Genomic DNA, 27,531 nt, shown 5'->3' on the forward strand with positions numbered 1-27,531 from the left:
CACAGGTGCTACAAGAGCAGCAGAGCAGGAAGATCCAGGAGTGCCCGGATCTACTGAAACATTTTCGAGAGAAATTTCAGGCCTTTTTGATCTCTGCCTGTCTTGAGGTACGAAAGCGATATGACTTTGAGAATAGTTTTTTGGAGAACCTGAGAATTTTCAAGCCCAAACACGCGCTGTCAAGCACTGAATGAGAGAAAACGCCTTCTCTCATTCCTCTTCTAGTCACGCCCCTCAGAGTTTGTGCCAAAGAGAATTACCAGGACATTGATGACGAGTAGCGCCGGCTTTGCTGCTACCCTCTTGACAACGAGATGAAGGGACTGGACACTGATGTATTCTGGGAAACTGTTGGCCCTGAAGAACGATGGCGATGTCCATTTGTTTCAGAATTTGAGTCGCTGCGTTCTCAATGTGTTATCGCTTCCCCATTCAAACGCCGACAGCAAAAGAGTGTTCTCCAAAGTCAACCTTATAAAGACGTAATTGAGNGTTTGTTTCAGAATTTGAGTCGCTGAGTTCTCAATGTGTTATCGCTTCCCCATTCAAACGCCGACGGCGAAAGAGTGTTCTACAAAGTTAACCTCATAAAGAAGAAATTGAGAAATCGCCTCATCGTTTCCACCGTTCGAGGTACCCTGTTTACCATCCAGCATGTCGTGGCTAGCGATGGCTGTGTTGCTTTCAGACCTACCAAAGAGATGTTGTCGAGGATGACCAAAGACTCACTCTACGATAAGCCAAAGAAATTCGAAAGTATGACAGTGCAAGATGAAGAAGATGACGGAGCGGATGTGATATTCGAGGATGTCTAAATTGAGACTCGAGATTATTCAATATTTATATTATTAAAAAATGTTCAAGATGACAGAGGTACTACTCTATTCAAAGAAGTCCAGATTGGGCCTTGAGATTATTTCATATTTATATTATTAAAAAATTATTCGAGGAAGTCTCGATTGAGAGTTAAGATTGTACTAATATTTGTGTTAATTTGTGTTATTAAAAAAAGTTTATGATACAAAACTTTTGAATTTTCTCCAAGAACCCTATTTTATCGGCGGATACCATTATTTCCTCTGAAATACCATTATTTCTCCCACCCCATACTATGATCTGAGGGCCACGGATTGGCAACGCTGAGTTAGCCTGAAGGGCCTCAGCAGATATTACCTCATCTACTTCAAATTTCTCACCGTTTAACAATTCGATTTCTCCCTGACCTACTCCCTCCGTTCTCAAATCCGCTTGTTTATTTTTATTCGCGTATTTGATCACGCCTTTCCTTTGTTCGTCAAGGGACTTGAAAATCAGTTTCAAATTTGTAAGGTGCTCCGTAGCACCAGAATTTGCTAGGAATTCGGTAATAAATTTGTCTTTGTCAAAACAAACACCTACATGCAATGCCTGACCTTCACAAAACTCATCATTCACTTCCACGTACTCTCCTGTCTCATTCGAATCTAATGCACCCTTCTCTTTGTAGTCTCCTCCTGAAGTTTTGCTTGAGCCCTCCTTATTAGACTTTGTACTGGTCTTGGGCTTTGAGTACTTGTTGTCTCCTTTACCCTTCAGGTTATAGTATTTCCCCCTTTTTCGCGCCTTTTGGGTCATTCGCACCTAAACCCTCTGACCTTCTCTTCAATGACCCACCACCACGCCCAAATCCATGAAAACTATTTCCCTGCGATCTAGTGTATCTTATGTTATGGCTTGTTGTTTTTCTTACCTGAGTTTGGGCAATCCTTAATTATGTGTCCGTAGCCTTTACAACTGTAACACATTTTGCCCTTACCCTTGCCCGGGCAGTTTCGGCCGAGGTGCCCATAGTCCCTGCACTTAAAACATCTCTCCTTAAATCCGGTGAGGTTCGCAGCTCTCACCTCACTGCTCCTCTCCCCAGACTGTTTCCTTAATGCTTCTTTCTGCATAACAACAAGTTTTAATTGCTCATAAGTTGGGGGCTGCTCACCTCTAAGTTTAGCTGAGGACTGTAGGTACTGTACCATCGGTACAGACCCCATGATGGCATTATTAAATGCGTCCCTCTTTTCCTCATCGGATGAAGGGGTGGCGTCTGCTGAATTTTCGTAAGTTCGAATCACCTCCTCGAACTTCTCACAAAACTCGACTGCTGTCATTTTTCCAATTACATACTGCATATTGGAGATTTCTTTCCTCACCGTAAATGAAGATAAATTAGTTTCGTATCTTTTCATCTTTGTGAGTTTATTTAGAATAGCTATTGGATCTTCTAGTAATACTACTTTAGAGTGATAGTTTTTATCGATGTGATTGATCAACATGTCTCTCACTTTAAATTTATGCTCATCCAAAGTCTTTTGATCGCCAATGAATTTTACGTTACTATCTAAGACATGCAGGAGTTTGTGAGATCTCACTTCTCACTTAAGATAGTCATAGATGTGTTCAAATCTAGTGTTACTATCTAATTCGTAGTCTCTTTTAACTGATGTTCCTTTGTTAAGGATCTCCAGTTTTATGGCTTCAGCAACTTCTTTAGCAGTGCTATTTTCAGTGCTTCCACCACTTTGACTCTTTTCTTCTCGCCTCAGATGTTCCCATTGTCTTTTGATAATATTCTCAATTCTCACTTCTAATTTTTCATCCTCATCTAAATCATGGCCATTATTTGGTAAATCTGACCCATTTCTCACCTTTTTACCAGGGTCCTCAGTTTCAGCCCTCAGCGGACTCTCCGTCCCGTCAACGATGCGGGAGAGCCCGTCATCCCGGCCGTTCCTCATCTCACTCATCTCTTTTCTCATTTCTTTGATGCTGTCTAGTATCCAGCCACTAGTGTCGGTCTGAATATTCAAAACCTTCACGAGTGTGCTGGTCACAGCATCAAGTTTCGAGCACACCGATTCAAGTCTGCCTTCCACTGGAATTTCAGTTCTTGGCTTGTTCGCATGGTATTTCATTGGATTTGTCGGGTGGTTTTGTAACGTGGACCTTATTTTAACTTGAGGTTCCACGTACTCGATTTTGTAATCTGGGGTTTACTTTTACCTGCTTTGAGAGCTTCAATTACTGCCGCTTGTTCCGCACCTTGTTAGGCCGACGCACCATTACTTTCCTCGCCGTCCTCACCGTTCTCACCGTCCTCACCGTTCTAACCATCCTCCCCGTTCTCACCGTCGCTCTCCTCACCTTTGCTCATCTCACTCACCTCGGCAGTAATTGGTGGTTGCTTCTCATAGATTTTGGGCATGATGGGAAGCTTATTGGCGAGGAGCTTCTGCTCATGCCACTCCACCAGTAGTCTTCACTGGTTCTGTGTCATCATGCTTTTGGCTGTTGTGATAAATAGAATCTATGAATATCAGTATTATCATTTGTATATTATGCCCTTTCACCGACCAACCGAACACAAGTATAGTCGACTTCAGGACAGTCAGACACAGACGAGATATGACCACAATATCGCCTCTATGCCTGACAGAGCTGATCAATTTCCACGCACTGAACACAAGTCCTTTGGAGCAACCAAACTTCAGATTTTATTCTAAATTTTTAACTAATATTTTTGTTTTATTTGATTATTTGCAGTGCTTAGTTAATTTGTGATTATATTTGCTAGCTAATATCCTCACAAGTACTTTGACCGCATGCATTTCTCATCGTAACTCTCCTTTTTAATTCATCTCAACGCACCAAACTTATAACACTTAATTGTGGCTGTTCGTATTAACCGGTCTCCTTTACTAACTCGAGGACGACGTCCTCTCCTTTATGGAATTCATCAAATCCAAAGAGGAATGTTAATTGCCTCCACAGCTCCCACAAGTCGTCACCTATGGTAGCTGATTTGAGCTTGTTTTTATTTTTGTGCACTCTCGCCTTATTTGTATTTCGCATGAATTTCAAATTTGGATTTAGTTTTGCCGCCAGCCGCAGTTGCGATACGCGCGCGCTGGCGGAGAGCCGCGTGACCCCTTTTCTTTTCTACAGCTCGCCATCTCATCATTCGCTCGAGCTTTGCATGTGCTGCTTAACTACCACCACTCCTGGTCACTATCCCCACCAATGCTGCGCGCGCACCCACTACGTTAACCGACTCTCTATACTGTTCGCGTCCCTCACCGATTCTCTATGTATTGGACGCGTCCCTCACCATGTTACAACTTTCCCAACTCATCCCTCAACATATATTATTCCCACCTATTTCAATCTATTTGTATTTTAATTGTCTTTGGGATTTTCAATTCCCCAATTGAATATTTTAGTTTTCTCCCGGATTTTCGTTTGATGGTTTGGCCAACGTTTGCTGTCCACCATCTTGTCTCCCAGCGTCCACGTTGTTTCTGTGATGACGCAATACCTTTCCGTTGCCTGGGAGACGCTTACCACCGGTATAGCCCATTCAACTGTACTTACGCCTCTCTCCTCCCGGCTTTTCCATCTTTCCAGCCTTTCCTCGCATTTCCTCGCCACCTCAGACCACCAGATACTTGGCACTGTGTTCCTGAGGGTTTGTCCTTATTTTTCACTATCACTCTTATTTTTCGTTTCTCACTTGAGTTTTTATTTGCGCTAGGGAGCGTGCTCTGGGCACATAACCTCTTGGATTGCGTGTGTGGACACAATAAATAGTACACGGGTTTTCTTGATAAAACACTGGTTTATTGGCTACAACACGCCTCTCGTCTCGCGTCTCGCAGTAGAGTGAACTCTCACAAGTTACAACCTGATGGAGAGGAGATCCGCGTATGCGCAAGATCTAGTTTCCCATAACGAATATATATATATATATATATATATATATCATATGCAAGGGCCTAAGCCCAGTGGGAGCGGGAGCTGGCGCCACCTTTCCAACATTTATGTATCCATGTACTGTGATAAAGACAACTCAAAAAGAAAGTTTCAAACGGTCATTCTCCATTCTGTTGTTTTTTTAAAATATTTTTTTGATCGTAGAGTTCAGAAAATTTTCTAACCGATACCTATTATCATTTTTGTTTCTCTGAAGAATTTAGAAGTGAAGTGGACAGAAGAACAAAATTCATTCGTCCTAAAAGATTATCGTATCGAAAAAACTAGAGTACAAGTCCCCGAATAATTTTATAATTTTTGGAACTACTCATTCGGTGAAACATGGAATCAAAAAACTCCTTCATATAGGGTGGTAGGTAATAACTTTTTTTTCCTCTTAGTCTCTGATAGAAAATATCATGGATTCCGGAAAAAATCTGGCAAAAAAATTCATTAAACCGATTTTTTTATATTGAAAATTAAAAGTTGGCCAATAAACGTTGAGGAATTTGATGTCCGAAGTTGACTCAAAATTCCGGAGAAACATCCGGTAACGTCGCAGATAACGTGAAGTGTGTTGATAACATGCTAGGGATTCTATTTTGAGGAAACCTTAGTCATAGGTTACAAAAATGCAAGATGGGAAGATGAACTTATTAATTTTTATAATCAACATGTGCATATGATGTAGAAATAATCTTGTGAAAAATTGTCAAATGTGAAAGCGAAAGTGTGACCATCTGGCAGCAATGCACCAAAAGTTAATATTAGGGTAACGAAGGGGTTTTATTGTAGAATGACAGATAAAAATGGAGGGATAATTTTACGAGGAAGAAAATCATTTAGAACATAAACTGTAAGTCTTGGGTATTGACGAGGATACTCACGTCTTCCCGGTGACCACTGGATATTTAAATTATACACCAAGTGCATGCTGGGCGATTTTTAATTATTCCTCGGGAACTAAAAAAGTCTCGAGTACCTTTGCGACATATTTTCGCATGCACGCAGTCCCGATGACCAATTGAAATTTAAATCGTACACCAAGTCCGTACTAGACCATTTTCAACTTTTCCTCGGGGAATTGAATTTTTCCCACAACTTATGGGACATGTACTTTCAGATGCACGTGGTCCCGATGACTAGTGGCAATTTAAATCGTGCCCTAAGTTCCTACTTGACAATTTTTAACTTATCCTCGGGAATTAAATTTTTCCCATAACCGTTGGGACAAGTATTTTCAGATGTACGTGGTCCCGATGACCAGTGGGCATCCAAATTATGCATCAGGTCACTCGTCGTCCATTTAAAATGTGGCATTCCGAATACACGCGGTCTCGAGGACTATTAGCATCTAAACTATGCACCAAGTCTCTCATAGTGCATTTTGAATGACTGTTAGGTATATGTGTGCACATGTGTGTTCGTATGTCCAGAACTGTTCCCACAACTCAAAAATTGTTGAGGCAAGGTGCTGCAATTCTGGCTGCTAATTGGTATTACTGAGACTCAAATTTGTACCAAATTTCAGCTCGATCGGTTGAGCGGTTACTGATATAGTTATTCTTCAAAAATCGTTTTTTGCCGATATCTCCTGAAGCCGATTCGTTCTTTCTTTCAAAATACTCGCCATGATACCTATTTGATTGGATTGAAAAAAGACTATTACACCCCAAGCAATGTAGTTTTATTCTTTTTTTTTTCATTTTTTGGCTAATATTGCTTGTTTGCACGATGATATAAAAAATAATTGAGATAGAAACTTGAAGCTTGGTATGATGTTAGTTCTTATGGTAAGTTTGGGATTCTAGATGATCGAAATCGGAGTAGTTTCGGCGATATTCAACTTTGTATGTGAAACTTTTTTGCTTAATGTCTCAAAAACTATTGGTCCGAATTCAATTTTTTTATCAAAATGTGCGTTTTGATGGCATCTATCCAGATTAGACAAAATATTCAGATTAGGTACTACAGCATTGAAATTTTTCGAGAGATGGTCGTTTTTGTAGCTTTTTGGTCCGAATTCACTTCTGTCAAATTTTAGGTCGATATATTTGATAGTTCTTGAGATGGTACAATTCACCCAAAGTTCTTGAGAGAAAAAATTAACGAATCTATATTTCACCTTTCATTTTCACATCAGGATAATTGAGAAATCCATATAACATGAATATATGTTTTTTTCAAATTTAGTTTATAGAAATAGGGGAAAATAAGACGAAGCTTAAAGGAAAGCTTCCCAGGTGTACCTCACCGATTTTCTTCATTTTGACATATGTTATTTTACATGAAAAATGATTGATCACGTATTATTGTACGTGCTAATTCGGTCATAGAGGGCAGAAAATGGCGTATGAAGTTCACTCAAAAAAAAAAAATTTTCGCGCTTTTTCGAAAACTACGCAATATTTTCCCAATTTTTTTTCTGCATTCAATTACTTATTCGGACGGGCTCTTATGGATGTAGGATTCGTTTACATGGCTTGGCTTTTTGAATGATTTATTGAACAAAAATAGGTTTTTTTTATACACTTTTTCAGTGTAAAAATTCTCAATTTGGCTGAATCTCATTGAAAATGGGTGCCTTTGATAAAAAATCGAAAAACTAAATCGACGTGTTTCAGGGTTTCCACCAAACCACCCGTTTAGGGGGTAAACAACCCCTGGGAATGGTTTAATCCCATTAACTCAAATTTCTACAAACTTGCATGATCATTCTGCATAAAATGGTCTGAATAATATGCTCTATTTGTTCATCATGATAGAAATCTATGAAGGGAGTATTTTTTTATTTTTTTGTGGCATTTTGGATTTATCAAAAAGTATAAAAAAATTAAAAATTGATTAAAAATTATTATAAATTGGAAAATCAGTATAGGAACAAAAATGATCAAGTTTCATGTATAGTCCCGAACTTTGTGTAAATTTGGTCCGAACGAACCAAGCATGTAATTTTTGCTTCATTTCACTGTCTATAGTTTTTTTCAACTTTCTGTTAATCATGATAAGTCCAAATATGGTTTTATCAAAATGAGGGTGGCCCTAGTCAAATGTATATAGCCCTCCCATGATAATCCTCAGGAAAGGGATGTTGATCAGATTCAAGTTGTTGTCTCGTTTCTCGAAACTTTATTTGATAGTCACTGTAGAATCAAGTCAACATAGAATTTTTATGTTCACTGAATGTACGGTAATTTCCCTGAAGCAACATTTTAAATTTAATAATCACGGGGAACTCTTACACGCTATATTTTTCTTCAGTTTTCATCGTACGTGATACGTATTAAGGTTCATAATGTTTGCAGTAATGATAGTCATCCAAGAAATGCTCCAGATATAATGATTTTTTACACCAAGAACATCTGATAATTGCTATATTCGAACAACCGTCCACTTCATAGTGACCATTGGAATTTTTTTAAAATGAGAATTCAACAGGGTTATCAAAATTTTCGGGTTATTTGCTGATGTAACCACTGTTATACCTCAAGAATTAAAACAAATCTACAGGGTGACGAATGGGAATACGTGAAAAGTTTTCCCCTATAATTCCTTCTCCACTTTGTCACCAGGGATTGGGTTGTTGTAGATTAAAACTTGGATCCTAGCAAATTCTGTTGGGACACGCCGGGTTCTAGTTCATATTCTCCAAAATGAGTGAGCTTACTATCGAAGAAAAAGTGTATCTCATTGAGTGCTATTATTCCCAAGGAGAAAATTACACAAATGCGTATAGAAGCTTTCGTAGTAAGTTTGCTAGTCACGGACTTGGGAGTGAAACCACTTTCAAACGACATAAATTTTTTAGTTCTCCCATACGATTTTTTTTAGGTTAGTCCCCAATAAATTTTTTGAGTCAATGTGTTCTTTTTTGTAGGGTAATTGATAATTTTTTCAACTATGGTACCCTACAGGATCCTCGTCATGATCTTCCGGATCCTTCTTGTACAGTAACGATGGAAGTAGTGGACAAGGTGTAAAAACTTGTCAAAAATCATCCAACTGATTCAATACGCAAGGCGGCTGCGAAGTTAGAATTGAACCGAGAGACCCTACGTTTGATAACTAAACATTTTCTCAAACTTCATCCTTATAAAATCACTTCCTACCAATTGCTTACGCAAGCTGCTATAGGGAAACGACTTGAATTCAGCAAAGTTTTGACGCAAATGTTTGCTGAAATCGAAGCCAATCGAATTATTTTCACGGATGAAGCTCATTTCTATCTTAATGGCTACGTGAATAAACAAAGTTAACGATTTTGGGGGGAGTGAAAATCCACATCCATCAGTAGCAAAAGCGCTCCACCCTACTAAAGTTACAGTTTGGGCAGCTCCATCGATCAAACAAATATATGTGGAAATCTTGGAAGGGACCATTACAGGGGGAAGTTACCGAGAGATGTTGGAAACCAAATTTTTCCCATTCGCTAAGAAAAAAGGATTGGTGAAAGATTTCTATTTTATGCAAGACAGTGCAACACCTCATTGAATTAATGACCTGTTTGCTGCATTGCACAAAGTATACGGTGATCGCGTCATCGGCTTAGAGTGTCCTCGCTTCACCCGAGCAGGGATGGAATGGGTTATCTCAAAGATTTCTGTTACGCGGACAATCCTCAGACAAAAGAGGCTCTGATAAGCGCTATCCAGAAGGGTGTTTCTAATATTTCTCAAGCTAAAATTGAAGAAGTCTTCCATAGTTTTCAGAAACGCCTTGACTATTGCGAAATTCTGATGGAGGACACTTCGCGAGCATTTACCATTAGTCATATGCCCTTGAATGGGTTTGATCAATTGTTTCACTGTGTGAATTTTTATTAAAAAAAATGAAATGCAACTCCAACCAATTGCAAATAAATTTGCAAAGTCTATTGTGTTTACAAACATGATGGTCCTTCCTTTCCTACATCAATCAACAAAACTATGATAGTTTAATTTTCACCTACCCTCCCTGATGTTTCATACCCACACTTGACCTAAAGTTCCCCAGACGGTGTTATCTCCACAAACCCAGTCTGGATTGGGAGGAAACCTAGAGTTGAAGTTAGAAACCGAATGTCGCACAAACTCCGGACCCAGAGTGGGACCCAGAGTTGTAAATTTTATCATTAAACGAGTATAAATATTGTTAAAGAGTCGGGAGGTAAAGAGGGGGTTTTAAGACATTATTCAAGTAATTCTAATGTCAATTTCTGATTCCGTGGAGATGCCAAATATCATTCCAAGAATGTTACAGCAACCCTAGGTTAAACTCTGGACACAGACTTGATCCCAGAGTTGTAAATGAGCCGATCCGCGTGAAATCCGAAACCCAAAAAAATTGTTGTTTGGGATTTTCTGCTCGATTTTTTTCTAGAAAGTTAGGCATCAGACAAACATGATGAAATTTTTTTTTTTGAAAAATATTGATAATTGCGGGAGTCATGATTTTTTAAAACTTTATATTTTTTTTCGATCAAAATTTTATTTTCAAATTATTACTAATATTCCAATCCCCTTCAGAGCTATCAAAATTCTTTTCAGCAGACTCAAAGAACATGACAAAAATCTTCAAAATGAGATGTCACTCGCTGCATTCCATCTAATTTTACACGCTTTATACGTCAAAACGTCTTTTCCTTCAGTCGCCATTTTCTCAAAAACCTATTTTTTTGAAAATCTGAAATTTTTACCAAAAATCATCAATAAAATGACGAAAATTTTGGTACCAAAAAAAGTTACTATTTTGCAGTAGTTTGGCAGATATGAATTTTTTAAAGAAGCAAATCACTGAAAATGATGAAAAATTGCGTTGTATTATATTACGGGAAGGGCCCTTGTCATTGAATAGGTGGAACGTTCAAGCGTGCAGCTACACGATCTAATCTGTAACGCCCTTTCGAGGATCAAATTACGAATGTGGAGGAATTATATGATTGGGCACGAACAAATCTATCTAACATCACCACAATTTATGTGTCAAAAGATGAGATTCTCGAAATGCAGAAGAAATTATATCAACGATTTGCTAACGTCAAAGGCATTTCAGGAACTCGAGATTACCACTGTTACATACCGATTTCAACTAGTAACATGATGGTCAAACTTTTTTCATCCTCACAACAGGCTGAGACATTCAAATTAGCCGATGATTTACTGTCACTCGAATCTGTTAAATCTGAAGTAATCATCATTCATCAAGGGTAATGGTTGTTGGGTTACATTCTGAATAGAAATCATAATTCTAATGAATTCTCTGCATCTTTAATGGAACCCTGTGGCCCTTCGTCGACTTATAAATATCCCACAGTACAAAAAACAGTGACTGCACCATTTGAACAAATTCTTTGTGAAGTAGATAATTTGAAAAGATCCAAGTCCAACAAGTTCACAATTCCTAAACGAATTGAAAATGCAATTGCTCGTAAATTTCTCGATCACCAAAAAACTCGATCACCAAAAAAAGCTGAGACTCCAACGAACAAGACAGAAAAAGGTGGAGATCCAAAAGTTGTCGAGAGAGTTGAGCCAGGTTCTTCTTGGCTGCTGCTATCCTCTCTCGAACAAGTTTAAGCGAAGCCTGGCGAAGGATGATGTTGGCCTGCTTCGAGAAAAAAGAACTCTTCAAACCAAGGAATTTATGCACCACCTGATGGTCGCGGCACCTTTTCAAAAAGGTTAAGGAGCACAGTTGGACGTGCAACGACTTCCTAAGTTTGGTGAATAAATTCACCGACCCAAGTATAGCCTCTCCGTGGAGGCGTTTAGTCTTAGTTTTGAGGCTTTCGCGGCCATGATTATTATTATTATCATTGGGTTCCGGATGGATGCCGCGTTGGGTTTCAGCATTGCGCCGACGTTTCACAAACATTGCAGTCTGCATCTTCATGGCTGTGAGCTCCGATTCTGAGCTTCGACGTGCGGGTGTCGTCCTTATCTGCCCTCCCTTAGGGCGGAGGGTGGAAGGGGGGGGGTCAGCCAATCAGAGTTTTTCAATTGGTCAGCCGACCAATTAAGGATGTATTGCACCCTTTTCGCAAAAATTCACGTTTTTTGATTTTTTCTCGTAAATTATTGATCGGATTGACGCGAACAAATATACCGTTTTTGCGTTTTATTATTACGTAATGACTCACGAAATTTGATGATCGTGCCATCATTTCCTTGCGTTTTTTCTAAAACTTTTCAAAAATTCATAAAACTTTAGAAAAAATGCAGGAACATGATTACACTACCATGAAACTTCGTGAATAATGATAAAACGCAAACATGGTATATTATTTCGCGTCAAACCGATCAATAAATTTCCAGAAAAATTCAAAAAACGTGAATTTTGGCGAAAAGGGTGTAGTACATCCTTAAAAATTCGGATTGCCTGCCCCCCCTCTCCCCCCTCCACCCTAAGGGAGGGCATATAAGGACGACACTCGCACGTCGAAGCCCAGAATCGGAGCTCACAGCCATGAAGATGCAGACTGCAATGTTTGCGAAACGTCGGCGCAATGCTGAAACTCAACGCGGCGTCCATCTGGAAGCCAATGATAATAATAATAATCATGGCCGCGAAAGCCTCAAAACTAAGATTAAACGCCTCCACGGAGAGGCTATTCTTGGGTCGGTGAATTTATTCACCATACTTAGGAAGTCGTTGCTGTGGGAGATTCTTGATCGTATTACACACGAACAAGCAGTCCGCACTGCTGAGATGAGAACTGAGACTCAAAAAGGGAAATTCAAAAAATTAATTCCACAGGTCCAAGCCCCAATCCTCACCCACCCCATGAACAATCTGACCAAACACCAGCTCAGTGAAACGCAGGTGTCGGTACTCGCGAAGGGACACAACTTCGCTGTCGCCCCCAAGAAAATTCCTACTGAGGAAATTATTAGTCAAACTGAAACGGCAATTTACCATCTGCCTCAGGAGACTGGTGATGCAATCCGAAGAAAGTTGTCCAATATCCTCCACAAGGTTAATCCTCCTAGTGACAATATCACGGAGGAGGAACGCCTGGCATTGCGTACCCTTAAGGAGAATAACGACATTATTATTCTTCCAGCGGACAAAGGCAATGCCATAGTGGTCATAGACAGGGATGACTACTCCGGAAAGCTCAGTGCGATGCTAGGAGACTCCAGAGTTTATACTAAACTCAGGAAAGATCCACTCGCACAATTGAATGCAAAACCACCGAACTCCTGAAGAAAGCTGGCCTTTCGGGTGACTTGACTATGTCCCTAATTCCCAAAGAATCCTTCCACCCCAGGCTCTATGGACTTCCAAAAATCCATAAAGAGTAATTTCCCCTCCACCCTATCGTCAGCAACATTGGTGGGCCAACTTACCAACTGGCAAAGTTTCTTACGAAACCACTCCAAAAGTGGACTGGTAGAAATGATTGCTACATCCAAAACTCTCTGGATTTTATTAACAAACTGAGAACTCTCAGAACCTCTTCGGAGGATATCCTTGTGAGCTTTGATGTAGAATCTCTATTCACCAACGTCCCAATCCCTGAAACCTTGGAAACAATCAAAAAATCCAAGGACATCCCTTCGAAACTGCTCCCTCTGGTTAAGCACTCTTTGACCTCTATATACTTCCAATTCGAAGGAGAGTTCTATGAGCAAAAATCAGGTGCCGCCATGGGTTCTCCCATTTCACCTATTCTTGCAAATATGTTCATGGAACACTTCGAAAAGGAAGTATTGAAGTCAGCTTTGCGAAAACCCTCTGTGTGGTCTCGATATGTGGATGACACTTTCGTCATCTGACCACATGTGAGAACAGAACTAGCCCACTTCCTGGAGTACTTGAATGCCCAACACACAAGCATCAAGTTTACCATGGAAGTTGAAGAGAATGGATGTCTCCCTTTCCTGGATGTCCTTGTCCAACGTAACCCCGACGGGACTTTGGGTCACCAGGTTTACCGCAAGCCTACCCATACAGATAGATATCTTCATGCTAATTCCCACCACCATCGATCCAAGAAAAACTCTGTGATCAGTTCCTTGATGTACAGAGCTCTCACCATTTCCCAGCCCTCCAACATCGACAGCGAAATTGACCATCTCGAAACTGCCCTTAGCAACAATGAGTACAAGATCCAACAAATTCGAAGGATCAAGGATAGTCTACAGAACAAACTATCAGCTCCCCAAGAGGAGTCTAGACCTGAGGAGAACCAAGAAAAACCAAAGTGGCCGTCCTGGCATACCTAAGAGGTACGACAGAACGCATAAGCAAGATCGTAGGCAAACACAACATCCGAACGATCTTTCAACCTCGGAAGAAGATCGGACCGATGCTGCCAAGTGCAAAGGACCCACGACCACCCCTTAGCATACCAGGAGTTTATGAAATCCGTTGCTCATGCGGAAAAGTGTACATTGGAGAAACCGGGAGGAAGATCAGTACACGGATCAAGGAACACCAACGGTGCTCCAAATACGGTCACCTGGAAAAGTCTGCCCTGGCTGAAGACTAGATGGATACTGGACACAATATTCAGTATGACCAAGCCAGAATGCTCGCCAATTTCCAAGAATATTTCCAAAGGAGATATCGGGAAGGTCTGGAGATCCATAAGAACCCTACCAACCTAAACAGGGATAGAGGATATCAGGTGAACGCCATTTGGAAAACCGTCCTCCCGGTTTTTTAATTGGTCAGCTGACCAATTAAAAAACTCATTGGCTGACCCCCCCCCCCCCCCCTGTAGCGCCTCGCTACATCCGCACTCACGTATCAATACACGGACACAACAACGCGTGCAGTTGAGACGACTGGACATCAGTGACATCATCGCTCTCGGTCACTCAACCGTCTAATGTATACTTCTCTCTTGCACCTATTCTAACGTATTTCCGAATTCTCGCCTTTTGCGAATATTATATTCAGACAGGCGCTAATCGCCTATTACTCAACAAGTCGACCACCTAACTTGCTCTCTACTTTTGTATATATATTTCTAGACGCGATTGAATAAACGACAATTAAGACAACTAATTGTTTAGTAGTGGATTGATTAACCTTCCCGACAACACCTCGATCCCTACCTTGGTTCCGATACTGGTTGGGGTCTGGGTGAGAGACAGAATCTCAAAGGGAAGCCGCGTCTTTATTCGACAAAAGTGAAAACTTCTCGCAACCACGTGCATTCATCATCGAAAGTTTTTACCCGCGCATCCCAATGGAGTACATCCATCCTGGTGATCATCCACGCATCCTAGACTTTCCAGTGCCGCACATTCCGCGAGTTTGAGTGTTAAATTTAATTCCCCGCGATAGAAAACTGTAAAATTTCGTCGCGTGGGTACTCAACGGCAATTTCACAACGGCGTCTCGTCAATTCTAGAACATTCCAAGCGTCCGAGCGCCGAGCCTTGATTTTGCTACGTCCTTGCGAAATCAAAACAAGTGCCAGTGGTCGTGCACTAACATCATGAGGGCGACGATTTTATTTTTGTGTTATTGTGACGAGTGCCAACACATTGCTAAGCACCCAGAGACGTTGTGCTGTGCTGGTGATAATAAAGACTTCTAAATACTTTATTTCTCTCTCTCACAAGCGTCGATTTTATTTCATTTCGGATAAACTGTGAGATGACAACAACCGCGCTAACACAAAGACAAAGACAATGGTAGCAACGAGCAGCTGGAGGACAGTGACACACTGGCATGAGGGAGAGAAGAAAGTAACCTCCTGCCACTCTTCTCCGATGGAAGCCTTGAGAACATCGGGCCGACTCAACGAGCTCATCTCCGCTAGAGCATCGTCGAGAATCACATACATATTGAAAGCAACGGTGACAATAGTTCAATTACACAGACGAAGTCTGTATATGTATTTGTGTCCGGGACACTTTACCCGAATTCAAACGAATGTAGTCAGTCGGTCAGAATATACTGTGTTAGACAGACGTTGTTTACGTTTATACTGAAACCTTTATAATCTCCTACTTCCTCGCCTTATCCAGTCAATTTAAATATTCAATAGGTTATGGGCCATTTTACGCTCAATAAAAAGTCAAAAATAGAGTGCGATTGGATAAGTTTTTTGGAGGAACTGGAGTTCTTTCGATTAAAGTCAAATTCGTCGAAAGAGTGAAATTATTAAGTGACAAATAAAGGCAATTCGAAGGTCGAAAGTTAAAGATGGCTGATAGCAGCACAGGACACACTTTCGGAATCGAAAAACTCAACTATTCAAATTATCCGGTATGGAAGGTCCAAGTGGAAGCTTTGCTGATGAAGGAAAATACGTGGGAAACAGTGGATCCGGGAATATCACCCACAGATGCAACACTACTTACCAAGTGGAACGAGAGAAATTTGAAAGCCCGTGGAACGATCATGTTGCTAGTTGAGGAAGGACAAAGACACCACATTGCCGATAAGACAACGGCGAAGGACATGTGGAAAACTTTGAGGGAGCATAATGAAAAAGCTACCTTGTCAAATAAAGTGGCAATTCTGAGGCAAATCTACGATTTAAGGCTGAGTGAGGACGGGAATGCGGAGGAGCATTTGTCAACTTTGTTCAACCTAGTGAATCAAGTAACCGCACTGGGAAAGAAGTTTGAGGATGACGATATCGTGGCGATAATGCTCAGCAGTCTCCCTGAATCATACGGCACCCTCGTGATGGCATTGGAAGCTAGGCCTGAAACAGATCTCACTCAGAGCCTGGTAAAAGTAAAAATAATTGCCAAATGGAAAAGGAGAAATAATTCGTCAAATACAGGGTTTTCAGAGATAGCATTAAAGTCGAATAATCCACATCAAGGAAAACAAAGTTGCTTCTTTTGTCACAAGAAGGGGCATCTAAAAGCAACTTGTGGAAAATATCTACTCTGGAAACAAAAACAAAACCCAAAAGGTGGGATTCAAAAGGCATCCGCAGCCCAAGTTGACCATAAGGCACACAAGGACAGCGAAAACGGGAGTGGAACAGACTATGCCTTCATGGTATCAAGCAAAACGAAAACATCTACCTGGTATTTCGATTCCGGTGCTACCAAACACATGACAAATGATATAAATTTCTTCACAAAAATGAACACAAACTATCGATCGCAAGTGCGTGTAGCAAATCAACGCGTGTGTGAAGTGTTGAGTATCGGTTCAGGTACAATTGAAAGCCAGATAAGTAATGGTGAAAAGAAAGTTATAGAGCTAAATAATGTTTTGTATGTTCCATCTTTTGACAGTGGTTTAATATCGGTGAGGATTCTTGACGAAAAGGGATATAAAGTGACAGTAAATAAAGGACGGTTAACTGTGTATAAAGGAACAAATGAGTGTGTGATTGGTGACTTGAGAGGGCAAATGTACGAACTGAGACAGGTAGATCATGCTTACAGTGTCCGCGTCAGACATTCAGACAATTGTATACACACTTGGCACAGACGTTTTGGGCATCGGGATCCAGTGGCAATTAAGGCGTTGGCGAATGGCGGTCTAGCAGAGGGGATAAAGATAACAGAGTGCGGCATCAAGAAGCTCTGCGAAAGCTGTATACAGGACAAGCTGGCACGTAAGTCTTTCCCAAAGGTATCGTCAACAATAACAAAGGAGCCAATGGAGATTATACACACTGATCTGTGTGGGCCTATGAATACAGAAACTCCACGCGGTAGGAGGTATATGATGACGCTGATAGATGATTACAGCAGATTCACATTTATATTTTTATTGAGAAAAAAAATCTGAGGCAGCTCAAACTATTAAGAATTTTGTCGAGCTAATGAAAACTCAATTCAATAAAGTTCCTAAAAGTTTCAGGTCAGATCGTGGAGGCGAGTACATGTCTCATGAGCTTGACAAATATTTCAAGAGCCTAGGAATCACCCATCAGATAACGGCACCGTACACTCCAGAACAGAATGGAGTGGCGGAGCGCAAGAATCGCTCCTTGATAGAGGCGGCAAGGACGATGTTGACAGATGCGGGACTACCCAATTGTTACTGGGGAGAGGCGGTGGTAACAGCCGCGTATCTCCAAAACAGATCGCCAACAAGGTCAAGACAGAGGACTCCGCATGAGCTGTGGTATGGAGTGAAGCCTGATGTGGGGCATTTGAAGATATTCGGCTGCAAGGCTTATGCTCACGTGCCTAAACAACTGAGGAGTAAACTTGACAAGAAGGCAACAACATGTGTCATGGTAGGATATGCGACAGGAACGAAAGCATATCGATTGCTCAACAGGACCACGGGGAAGGTCATCATAAGTCGAGATACGGAGTTTATCGAGTTGGACGAGGACCAAGAGCCAACAATTCAGGAAAGGCAATCTCGAATGATCTTCATAAGGAGCGACTGTGGGGATGAGACGGAGAAGGAAGAAAATGGCGAACCAGAGCTACCAGAAAATGACAATACGTCAGAGGACTTCGAAACACCGAACGTATCAGGAAGCGATACACCAGAAATTATTGACGAGACTGAGTCCAGCGAAGGCGAAACGTCATTAATCGACAAATTGAAGGCGATTGGGGCGCTTGGTGAAAAAGATACTGGAAGTCAGGACGAGTCAAGTCTAGAAGAAGACGACGAATCAGAAGATGATGGAACGGAAGCTGTCATCAATGAGGATGGAGAACCCTCTACATTCAAGCAAGCCATGGAGGGACCAGATGCTGAAAAATGGAAAAAGGCAATGGATGACGAAATGAACTCGTTGATCCAGAATGAAACATGGGATCTGGAACCAATACCTCGAAAGAAGACGGCAATTGGCTGTCGATGGGTTTACAAAATAAAAAGAAATTCGTCAAATCAAGCAGTAAAGCACAAAGCAAGGCTAGTTGCGCAAGGTTTCTCGCAGAAATTTGGACGAGATTACGATGAAACTTTCGCTCCAGTAGTAAAAAATACGACAATCAGGATTTTATTGTCAATAGCTGCAGAGAGGAAATACATTATCAAACATTTTGATGCAAAAACAGCTTTTCTTAATGGAAAATTAAAGGAAACGATATATATGAAGCAGCCTCCAGGCTATTTATTTAAAACAAGCGGCGAAATCCTGGAATAATCATCTCGACAAGACACTGAAGAAATATGGGTATGAACAATGTTTTGCTGACAGATGTTTATACAGATCTACTGATGAGGCAGAGGAAGTGTATTTTCCTGTCCACGTGGATGACTTCATCATTATCAGTAAAACTGAGGACAGGATTGAGAAGCTGAAGAGCCAATTGAATGAAGAATTTAGCATTGTCGACCTTGGAGTTCTTACTTGTTATCTGGGAGTACAAGTACGCAGAGACAATAACGGGGACTTCTTCATTAGTCAATCGGATTACATCCAAAAAGTTCTTCGGAAGGCAAAGTTGGAGAACGCAAAAGGATCTTCGTACCCAGTGGATCTAGGATACGAGAAAATTCGAGTTTCATCTCCAGCAATGGTAAATGATCATTATCAAAAATTAATTGGATCATTATTATATATTGCAGTTAACTCGAGACCAGATATCGCAGCATCCATATCGATATTGAGTCGACACATCAAAGACACAACGGAAGTCGACTGGAACGAACTTCAACGTGTCTGCAGATACCTCAAGACCACAATTAATTATGAATTGAGAATGAGCTACATCAGGGGAAGAAATTTGGAGCTCATGGACTATGCAGACGCGAATTGGACAGAGGCAAGGGACAATAGAAAATCCAACAGCGGTTTCGTCTTCATGTTGAACGGGGGAACTGTCAATTGGGCAAGTAGAAAACAAACTTGTGTATCTGTTTCTTCCACAGAAGCCGAAATCGTCGCTTTATCAGAAGCATGCAGAGAGGTTGTGTGGATCATAAAAATCCTAGATTTCTGTGACCAAAGTCCTGTGGATCCAGTAGTTATAATGGAGGACAATCAGAGCTGCATCAATAGCCTGCAAGCTGACGGACCAAGCACCAGGACGAAGCACATCGACACGCAGCATTTCTACGCAAAGGATCTACAGAAAGGTGGAATTGTCAAGGTTCAGTATTGCCCTACCGAGGACAACGTGGCGGACATTTTGACAAAGCCATTGGGACCGCAACGCTTAAAAATGTTGTCAGAAGTGATGGGTCTAAAGGACTGGACGAAAGACAACGTTAAGCACCGTTGAGAGGAAGTGTTGAAAGCAACGGTGACAATAGTTCAATTACACAGACGAAGTCTGTATATGTATTTGTGTCCGCGACACTTTACCCGAATTCAAACGAATGTAGTCAGTCGGTCAGAATATACTGTGTTAGACAGACGTTGTTTACGTTTATTCTGAAACCTTTATAATCTCCTACTTCCTCGCCTTATCCAGTCAATTTAAATATTCAATAGGACACACGCAGGCATTACCTCTACCTTCAGAAGTGATGGACACTTTGTTGGTACGAGGCACATCAACGTAGCGAAAATGGACACCGCATCCGCGGCGCAGGCGCAGGAGGCTGGTCACCTCAACCGTAGTCCCTTCGCATCTGCACACGCCAACAGAATTTCACGGGCATCAGGGGATCCGGACACTCATCTACGATCCGCGATGACATCACGACATGAGGAAGAGAAGAAAGTAACCTCATGTCGCTGCCACTGGCAGCGTCGAGAACACCGGGCCGATTCACTGAGCTCATCTCCGCCAAGCATCGTCGAGAACACCTGTAATGGCAGCGTCGAGAACACCGGGCAGACTCATCGAGCTCATCTCCGCCAAGCGTTATCGAGAACCTCGCTCCCTGGAATATGCGACGTCACATCGAACGCCGATAGACGTCTTCACCAGGGCATCACCTCTCTGACACATCATCGAGAGCATCACACATACCTGCATACACATACCATCGCAACACATGACGAGGGTAAACAAACACACCAGTCCAAGCTCACGACCGTCTCAACACATTAGCAACCTGAAGAGCAGCCCACGCCTAGCAGAAGCTAGGGTGACGCAGTCACTTCCATCATAGAATTTTTTTGAGCACAAGCTCACCCGTGATGAACCCGTGATTAATTTTTTGTTTAATGTTTCAGTTTAGAAAAACTGCGTTTTTCACTAAGAAGGGGAGTCATGTAGCGCCTCGCTATATCCACACTCACGTGTCAATACACGGACACAACGACGCGTGCAGTTGGGACGACTGGACATCAGTGACATCATCGCTCTCGGTCACTCAACCGTCTAATGTATGCTTCTCACTCGCACCTATTGTAACGCGTTTCCGAATTCTCGCCTTTTGCGAATATTATATTCAGTCTGGCGCTAACCGCCTATTACTCAACAAGTCGACCACCTGACTTGCTCTCTACTTTTGTATATATATTTCTAGACGCGATTGAATAAACGATAATTAAGACAACTAATTGTTTAGTAGTGGATTGATTAAACTTCCCGACAACACCTCGATCCCTACACCCCCGCCCCCAACACCCTAAGGGAGGGCATATAAGGATGACACCCGCATGATTTTCAGTGATTTGCTTCTTTAAAAAATTCATATCTGCCAAACTACTACAAAATAGTAACTTTTTTTGGCGCCAAAATTTTCATCATTTTATTGATGATTTTTGGTGAAAATTTCAGATTTTCAAAAAAATAGGTTTTTGAGAAAATGGCGACTGAAAAAAAAGACGTTCGGACGTATAAAGCGCGTAAAATTGGATGGAATGCAGCGAATGACGTCTCATTTTGAAGATTTTTTCATGTTCTTTGAGTCTGCTGGAAAGAATTTTGATAGTTCTGAAGGGGACTGGAATTATGGTAATAATTTGAAAATCAAATTTTTATTAAAAAAAAAAATGAAAATTTTTGAAAAATCATAACTCCCGCAATTATCAATATGTTTCAAAAAAAAATTTTTCAAAATGTTTGTCTGATGCCCAACTTTCTAGAAAAAAATCGAGCAGAAAATCCCAAACATCAATTTTTTTGGGTCGCACATATCTTATTGTTAAACGTTTTATGAATGTTTTTAAATGAGGAGGGACGGTATGGAAGAGGTATCATGACATTAGTAAAGTGATTATAGGTCAATTTTTCATATAGAGAAGATACCAGTTAATTTCAACAATGTTGGAGCAACCCTGGGCTCCGGACACAGTCTTAATCCCAGAGTTGTATATTTTATGGACGAAAAAGTTGTTGATGTAGTTGAATCAAAAGGAGGGTGTCATGATATTATTCAAGTGATTCTAGGTCAATTAAGGCCCTACATACACCTAAAGGACGTCAGAACGGGGTGATTTTCAATAATTTTTTTCTAATAGAAATACTTCATTTATCAAAAAACGGTTGAATGTGTTTGAAAATTTACATATTTGAGCTTATTTACAACAAACTGAAAAATTTTTTTTTTCATTGATGTATGCAATCTTGAGGCTGCCGAAGAAATTCGGATTTCCACATACAAGGTCCTTCGTGCACACAAAAATCACTATTTGTCGTATCTGAAATGAAGAAATGAAAAACATTCTTAAAATAACATTAATAGGATGTGCCGTTCTCGTCTCAAACAATTTTTTTCCCAATTTTTGGAACAATTATGCTTTATGGAAGTTTTGGTGCCATTTCGGAGCACAATTTCACCATGTTTTGGACATTAACAACGAATAATGTTGGGTTGAAAATTAAAAAACAGCTCGGGAGCGGCAAGTAAATACTGTAAACAACCTTCAGAAAATTTTTTAGGCAAATCGGTATGCTGGTGTTGCAAATATTGTGTGCACCGTCCTGGAAAACCTCATTCCGAGAAAACGGCAGTCAAAGTTTCGGTACTGCTTCGGGCTTACGCAGCGGGAGTACACTTCCAACAAGGCTCTTACATTGACCATTATTCTTTTTTTCTAGTCTTCAATTGAAATAATCGAATCAACTGCTTCTCATAATTCTTTATGATATATTTGAAGTATGTTAATGCAAGAAAATAAATTATTTCAATTTTCGGAAGTTGAAAAAAATTTGGCTGTGTTTCCATCGTATATAGTGTGACAGGTCCCTATTTCTCACGATCAAATGATACGATATTCAAGAATAAATACTGACACAATGTCATCAATCCCAGCACCATAATCATCATCAGCATTTTCATCCGAGTTTTTCTGGTTTTGTCGCCTCTGTCTAGCTTCTTTGGTTGCGTTTTCAGTTTCGCGCGCAACCAAGCTAAGTCTTCTTTCATTCTCCGATACGGCCCATTCATGGGCATTTAGTCCTGGTATAATTTCCATCGCTTGCATAATTTTCAGTAATGACCCAGCCCCTTCATTAAAAACACAAACTGCGACATGAGCAGCGATTTCCACCGTGGTTTTACTGCCATTTACTTCTTTCAGACATATTCTCCAAATCATACTATGTAAACTTTCATTATTATTCTGAGTGTACCCTCCAACGCAACGTTCCAATCGTTCTTCTTTTGTAGGATCTTCATAAATTGGTTTAATTGCTTCTAATACGTCCTCAGGTAGATATGCTTAGTCATGTGTATAGCCCTCCAAATTATTGTTCACATTTGCTCGTTGCTACGAACACCACGAATCAATGCCTTTCGGACATTTGTCGTGTGGAGGATTTTGGTCTGTTGATGCGTAATGATAGAATATTGCCCATGCTGCTTCTTTTATTCTCCTTGCTGAATCTGAATTCCTATGGATCGCTAGTCCATAATAAAGGGATAACTTTTTAATCACCCTTCCCGTTAACTTGCCCCGTCCTCTTAGTCTTTTATTAGCTCCGATAAGTTCGCGGAGTCGCGTGCCCATCCATTTTTGGACATGCCCAATGCACTCTTTCTTGGTAATCTTTATTTTTTCACCGTACGGTTTGGATTCTGTAACTGCCTGGAAGGTTTTTGTGTCACCGTCCCCCATATAACTATTGTACATCACAATGTAGCGCTGGATTGACCCTCTAAACATTTCTACGATACCATTCCCTTCCATTTTTCCAGAAGAAGCGTCATGATTCATTGAGCAACTACTCTCATGGTCCATTTTCCATTCCTCATATTCTTCGGTACCTTGACGCGAAGACCAATATTCGCACGATTTGCAATAAACAGACTTCACTAGTATATCGAGGACTTTCCCTGTTTGCCACCCGACGAGCGCTACCACCCCAAATAATGACTTGTATCCGCGTGTCAACCATGACCCATCGCCAGAACATGTGAGCTGTGTGTCATCGCCACCAGTATTTTTTGTTTCTTGGCTTTCTTCTCTAACAGCTTTTCTCAACAGCACATTACAAACAGCAAATGCAGCTTTGTGAATGTTGGACACTATCATATCATAAGTGCTTTGTGCAACCGGATTTGGTAGTTCCATAATACCACAAAATTTTTTCACTCCGTTCAGACCAATTCTTAACAACCGAAATGCAAAGACGAATCTCCGATTGATTTCATATGCAATATACGGGTACGAAGGAATGGAAACAGGTTTATATGCTGCACATTCAATTCTGATTTTGAAACCTAGTCCACGCGTACTATCGCACTTGAATTGCACCTCACTGTCGCATTTCTTACACTTCACAGACTCAGATGTCAACGAAAAAATGGTGAAAAAGTTCAAAATTCGATAAGTTACGGATGCCGCTTCAAGAAGTGCTACATCATCTGTTGTTTTCAATTTTTTAGCGGACCTACTGATACTTGCACTTTCCTGTTCTGATTGATATTGGTTGCGCGGTATTTTTCGTTTTTTCGAAAGATATATTTTCGCTCCTGTAGCTTTAGGCATTGCTCTAGTAACTTTGGAATGACCACCCATTTTATTGTGAAAAAACTATCGAGCTATTGAAATACTCGATTTTTGCGGTTTACGGTGGAGTAAAAATATGTTTGAAGAAATTCACTAAAGCGTACTATTCCGGACTTCTTCCGAAACTCGACAGAGGAAAATTAGTTTTTAGGCGTAAATAAAAGTGCTGGAACTTACCATTATTATTGTCATTATTAACAAGTAAAACATTGATAATACACGAACACTCAAAAGGAAAATATAAATAGAGGGAATTGAAAATGTGAGGGATGGCTCCACCCTGGAAATATTTACTATCGTTCATTAATGAGTGCCCAAATTTTCAACAATGTATTCCTCATTAATCGCAGGTAACGCAATCATCAGTGAACCATTGAGTGTGTTTATACACTGTATAAAGCTAATACAAAATTTACCTAAAGAAAGCGGGGGAGACATAGAAAGAGCGCAGAATAGAGACCCAAAAGTGTATGAGAGACCATGCTATTCTACGCAACGGGGCACCTGCCATCCAGGTCAAACTCACCGGGTCCGCTACAAATGGCTTTATCTCTGTCAATTTCGGAGATTTTCAAGCGAAATTTTCAGAAAATATTCTTCAAAGATGATACAATCGAATAAAAATATTTTTGAAATAATGATTTTTCTGACCCATCTAGGTGTATGTATAGCCTTAAATGAACTTTGGCAACGCCCCTATAGGAAAAATTGATATAGAATCACTTGAATAATATCATGATATCCCCTCTCTAGCGCCCCTTCTTATTTAACAACATTCACAACACGTTCAACAAAAAAATACACAACTCTGGGATCAAGACTGTGTCCAGAGTAGAACCAAGAGTTTCTATAACATTGTTGAAATGAACTTTGTCAACTTTTCTATATGAAAAATTAACCTAGAATCAGTTGAATAATGTCATGATACCCCTTCCCCATCATCCTTCCTTATTTATTAACATCCACAACACGTCCAACAATGAAATACACAACTCTGTGATCAAGATTGGGTCCAGAGTTGAACACAGGGTTGCTCCAACATTGTTAAAATGATCGTTGGTATCTCCCCTAGATGAAAAATTAACCTAGAATCACTTGAATAATATCATGATACCCCGTCCCCATCATCCCTTCTTATTTAACAACATTCACAACTTTTTCGCCAATAAAATATACCACTCTGGAATCAAGACTGTATCCGGAGTTGAACCCAGGGTTGCTATAGAATTGTTGAAATGACCTTTGGCATCCCTCCTATATGAAAAAATGACCCAGAATCAGTGGAATGTCATGCGACCTCCTTGCTCCCAATCTCTTTCATTGAACCTCGTCAACATCTTATGTAACAATAAAATATGCAACTCTGGGATTAAGACTGTGTCCAGAGTTGAATCCAGGGTTTCTATAACATTGTTGAAATGAACTTTGGCAACTCCCCTATAGGAAACATTGACCTAGAATCACTTGGATGATGTCATGATACCTCTTCCCTTCCTCCCCACCTTATTTAACAATATTCACGAAACGATTAACAATAAAATATACAACTCTGGGATCAAGACAGGGTCCAGAGTTGAACCCAGGGTTGCTACAACATTGTTGAAATGAGCATTGATATCTCTCCTGCATAAAAAGTTGACCTAGAATCACTTGAATAATATCATGAGTCCCCCTCCCTGCCCCTTCTTTTGATTAAACCATATGAACAACTTTTTCGACAATAAAATACACAACTCTGGGATCAAGACTGTGCCCAGAGTTGAACCCAGGGTTGGCACAACATTTTAGAAATAGCCTTTCGCATCTCGCCTAGATGAAAAATTAGCCTAGAATCACTTGCACAATGTCATGATACCCCCTTCCCATCATCCCTCCTGTAAAGGATTTTTGCCGGTGCTCCACCTGCAAATATCCCAAACTATTTTGGGCATCTCCTCTATCGCTCAATTAAGTCAGGCGCCAGCTGGATTTTCATGGAAAATCCAACGGTAAACCGGCCTCAGAGGATTACTCGCCTACCCTGAGGACTTTTCGTGGCGGGGCTAACAATGCCGAACCAGCATCAGCGTAAAACGGTAGAGTGGGCGAGGTCCACCATACTAGGAGTAATTCACTCGATCGACCCTCGTCTTTTCAGCCGAGAGACTTCGATCAAGTGTATCTTCCAAGAGCCATTCCCCCATATATCTCTCGCCAAGGATGTTTCCATTCCTCTGACGCATTCCTTTCCTCTCCAAAGTGGCTCAACTCTGGAGAAGTAGACCATCATTTGCGAATCCTTTTCACTCCTCGGAGCGCCGAACACTGAGAGGCAGATGACCCAGGCATCCGGAGACTTGTTCTCACCCATCTGTGTCCACCCCAACTCAACCTCAATGTGCGGTAAAAGCACTATCATCGCGGGCCAACACCCAGAGTACTCGTCGTGGAGGTACGTGCGATCGGGCCTCCAGGAGTCGGCCTAACTCCTGGCCCACGGATCCACGCCAACACTTCTTTCGTCCGACGTGATTGATCCCTGAGAACATGGAATTAAAACACTCCACGTCCTCAAAGTAATCCGATCCTTCTGTTTGGGACGCCGAAGCGTCCCATTCTCTCGCTGTTCCGGACCTTGTCCTCACAACGGACCCCCATAATCCATAATGGACTAATGCCACTTCCAACCGTCGTCGAGGACCGGACGATTTACATCCGCTCGACTCCAGTGCCTGTCACCGACTGTCTCGAAATCTACTAGGGCCTTCTCCCCCTAGTCTGAACATCTCAGCGGCGGTGGGTCATCCGTTACCCCACCACCACCAATCAGCTCGACGGCAATCGAGGGGGCGCTAGTCCTCTCACCTAGCCGTTGGTCCCTAGTCTAAGTCGATAGCGCCTCTAGAATCGCCCAGTTGGAACGCCAGTACGTTGGCCCGTTTCCCCCAAACACAGCTGGGCGAGTTTCTAGATAAGGTGACAGGGTATCGACAGCCTCTCTATAATGTTCAGAAGCATGGTTTTACCCAAACCACGCC

The 27,531-nt window shown here is 41.1% G+C and overlaps 3 protein-coding genes across 3 annotated transcripts; 2 read left to right on the forward strand and 1 right to left on the reverse strand.

Moving 5' to 3' along the window:
• Positions 1-1,706: 1,706 nt before the first annotated feature.
• Positions 1,707-2,141, reverse strand: LOC107041913. Its single transcript, XM_015262729.1, has one exon. It carries the CDS (start codon positions 2,139-2,141, stop codon positions 1,707-1,709), a length of 435 nt encoding a protein of 144 aa, XP_015118215.1.
• Positions 2,142-10,853: 8,712 nt separating this feature from the next.
• On the forward strand, positions 10,854-12,963 carry LOC107041914. The gene is made up of 2 exons (XM_015262730.1): positions 10,854-10,943; positions 12,514-12,963. The coding sequence occupies exons 1-2, from the start codon at positions 10,854-10,856 to the stop codon at positions 12,961-12,963; spliced, it is 540 nt and encodes a 179-aa protein (XP_015118216.1).
• A 644-nt stretch (positions 12,964-13,607) lies between these two features.
• LOC107041915 lies at positions 13,608-13,985 on the forward strand. Its single transcript, XM_015262731.1, has one exon. It carries the CDS (start codon positions 13,608-13,610, stop codon positions 13,983-13,985), a length of 378 nt encoding a protein of 125 aa, XP_015118217.1.
• The last annotated feature ends 13,546 nt before the right edge of the window (positions 13,986-27,531 follow it).

This window comes from Diachasma alloeum, unplaced genomic scaffold (assembly GCF_001412515.2).
Source record: "Diachasma alloeum isolate Michigan unplaced genomic scaffold, Dall2.0 Dall_scaffold_00392, whole genome shotgun sequence".
Lineage (NCBI taxonomy): Eukaryota > Metazoa > Arthropoda > Insecta > Hymenoptera > Braconidae > Diachasma > Diachasma alloeum.

Excerpts from the sequence above, each read along its gene's own strand:
- LOC107041913 (XM_015262729.1), bottom strand. The coding sequence starts at position 2,141 with ATGACAGCAGTCGAGTTTTGTGAGAAGTTCGAGGAGGTGATTCGAACT.
- LOC107041914 (XM_015262730.1), top strand. The coding sequence starts at position 10,854 with ATGATGGTCAAACTTTTTTCATCCTCACAACAGGCTGAGACATTCAAA. Across the intron at positions 10,944-12,513 it reads TCGAATCTGTTAAATCTGAA|GTCCAAGCCCCAATCCTCAC; the intron begins GTAATCATCATT and ends TTAATTCCACAG.
- LOC107041915 (XM_015262731.1), top strand. The coding sequence starts at position 13,608 with ATGGAAGTTGAAGAGAATGGATGTCTCCCTTTCCTGGATGTCCTTGTC.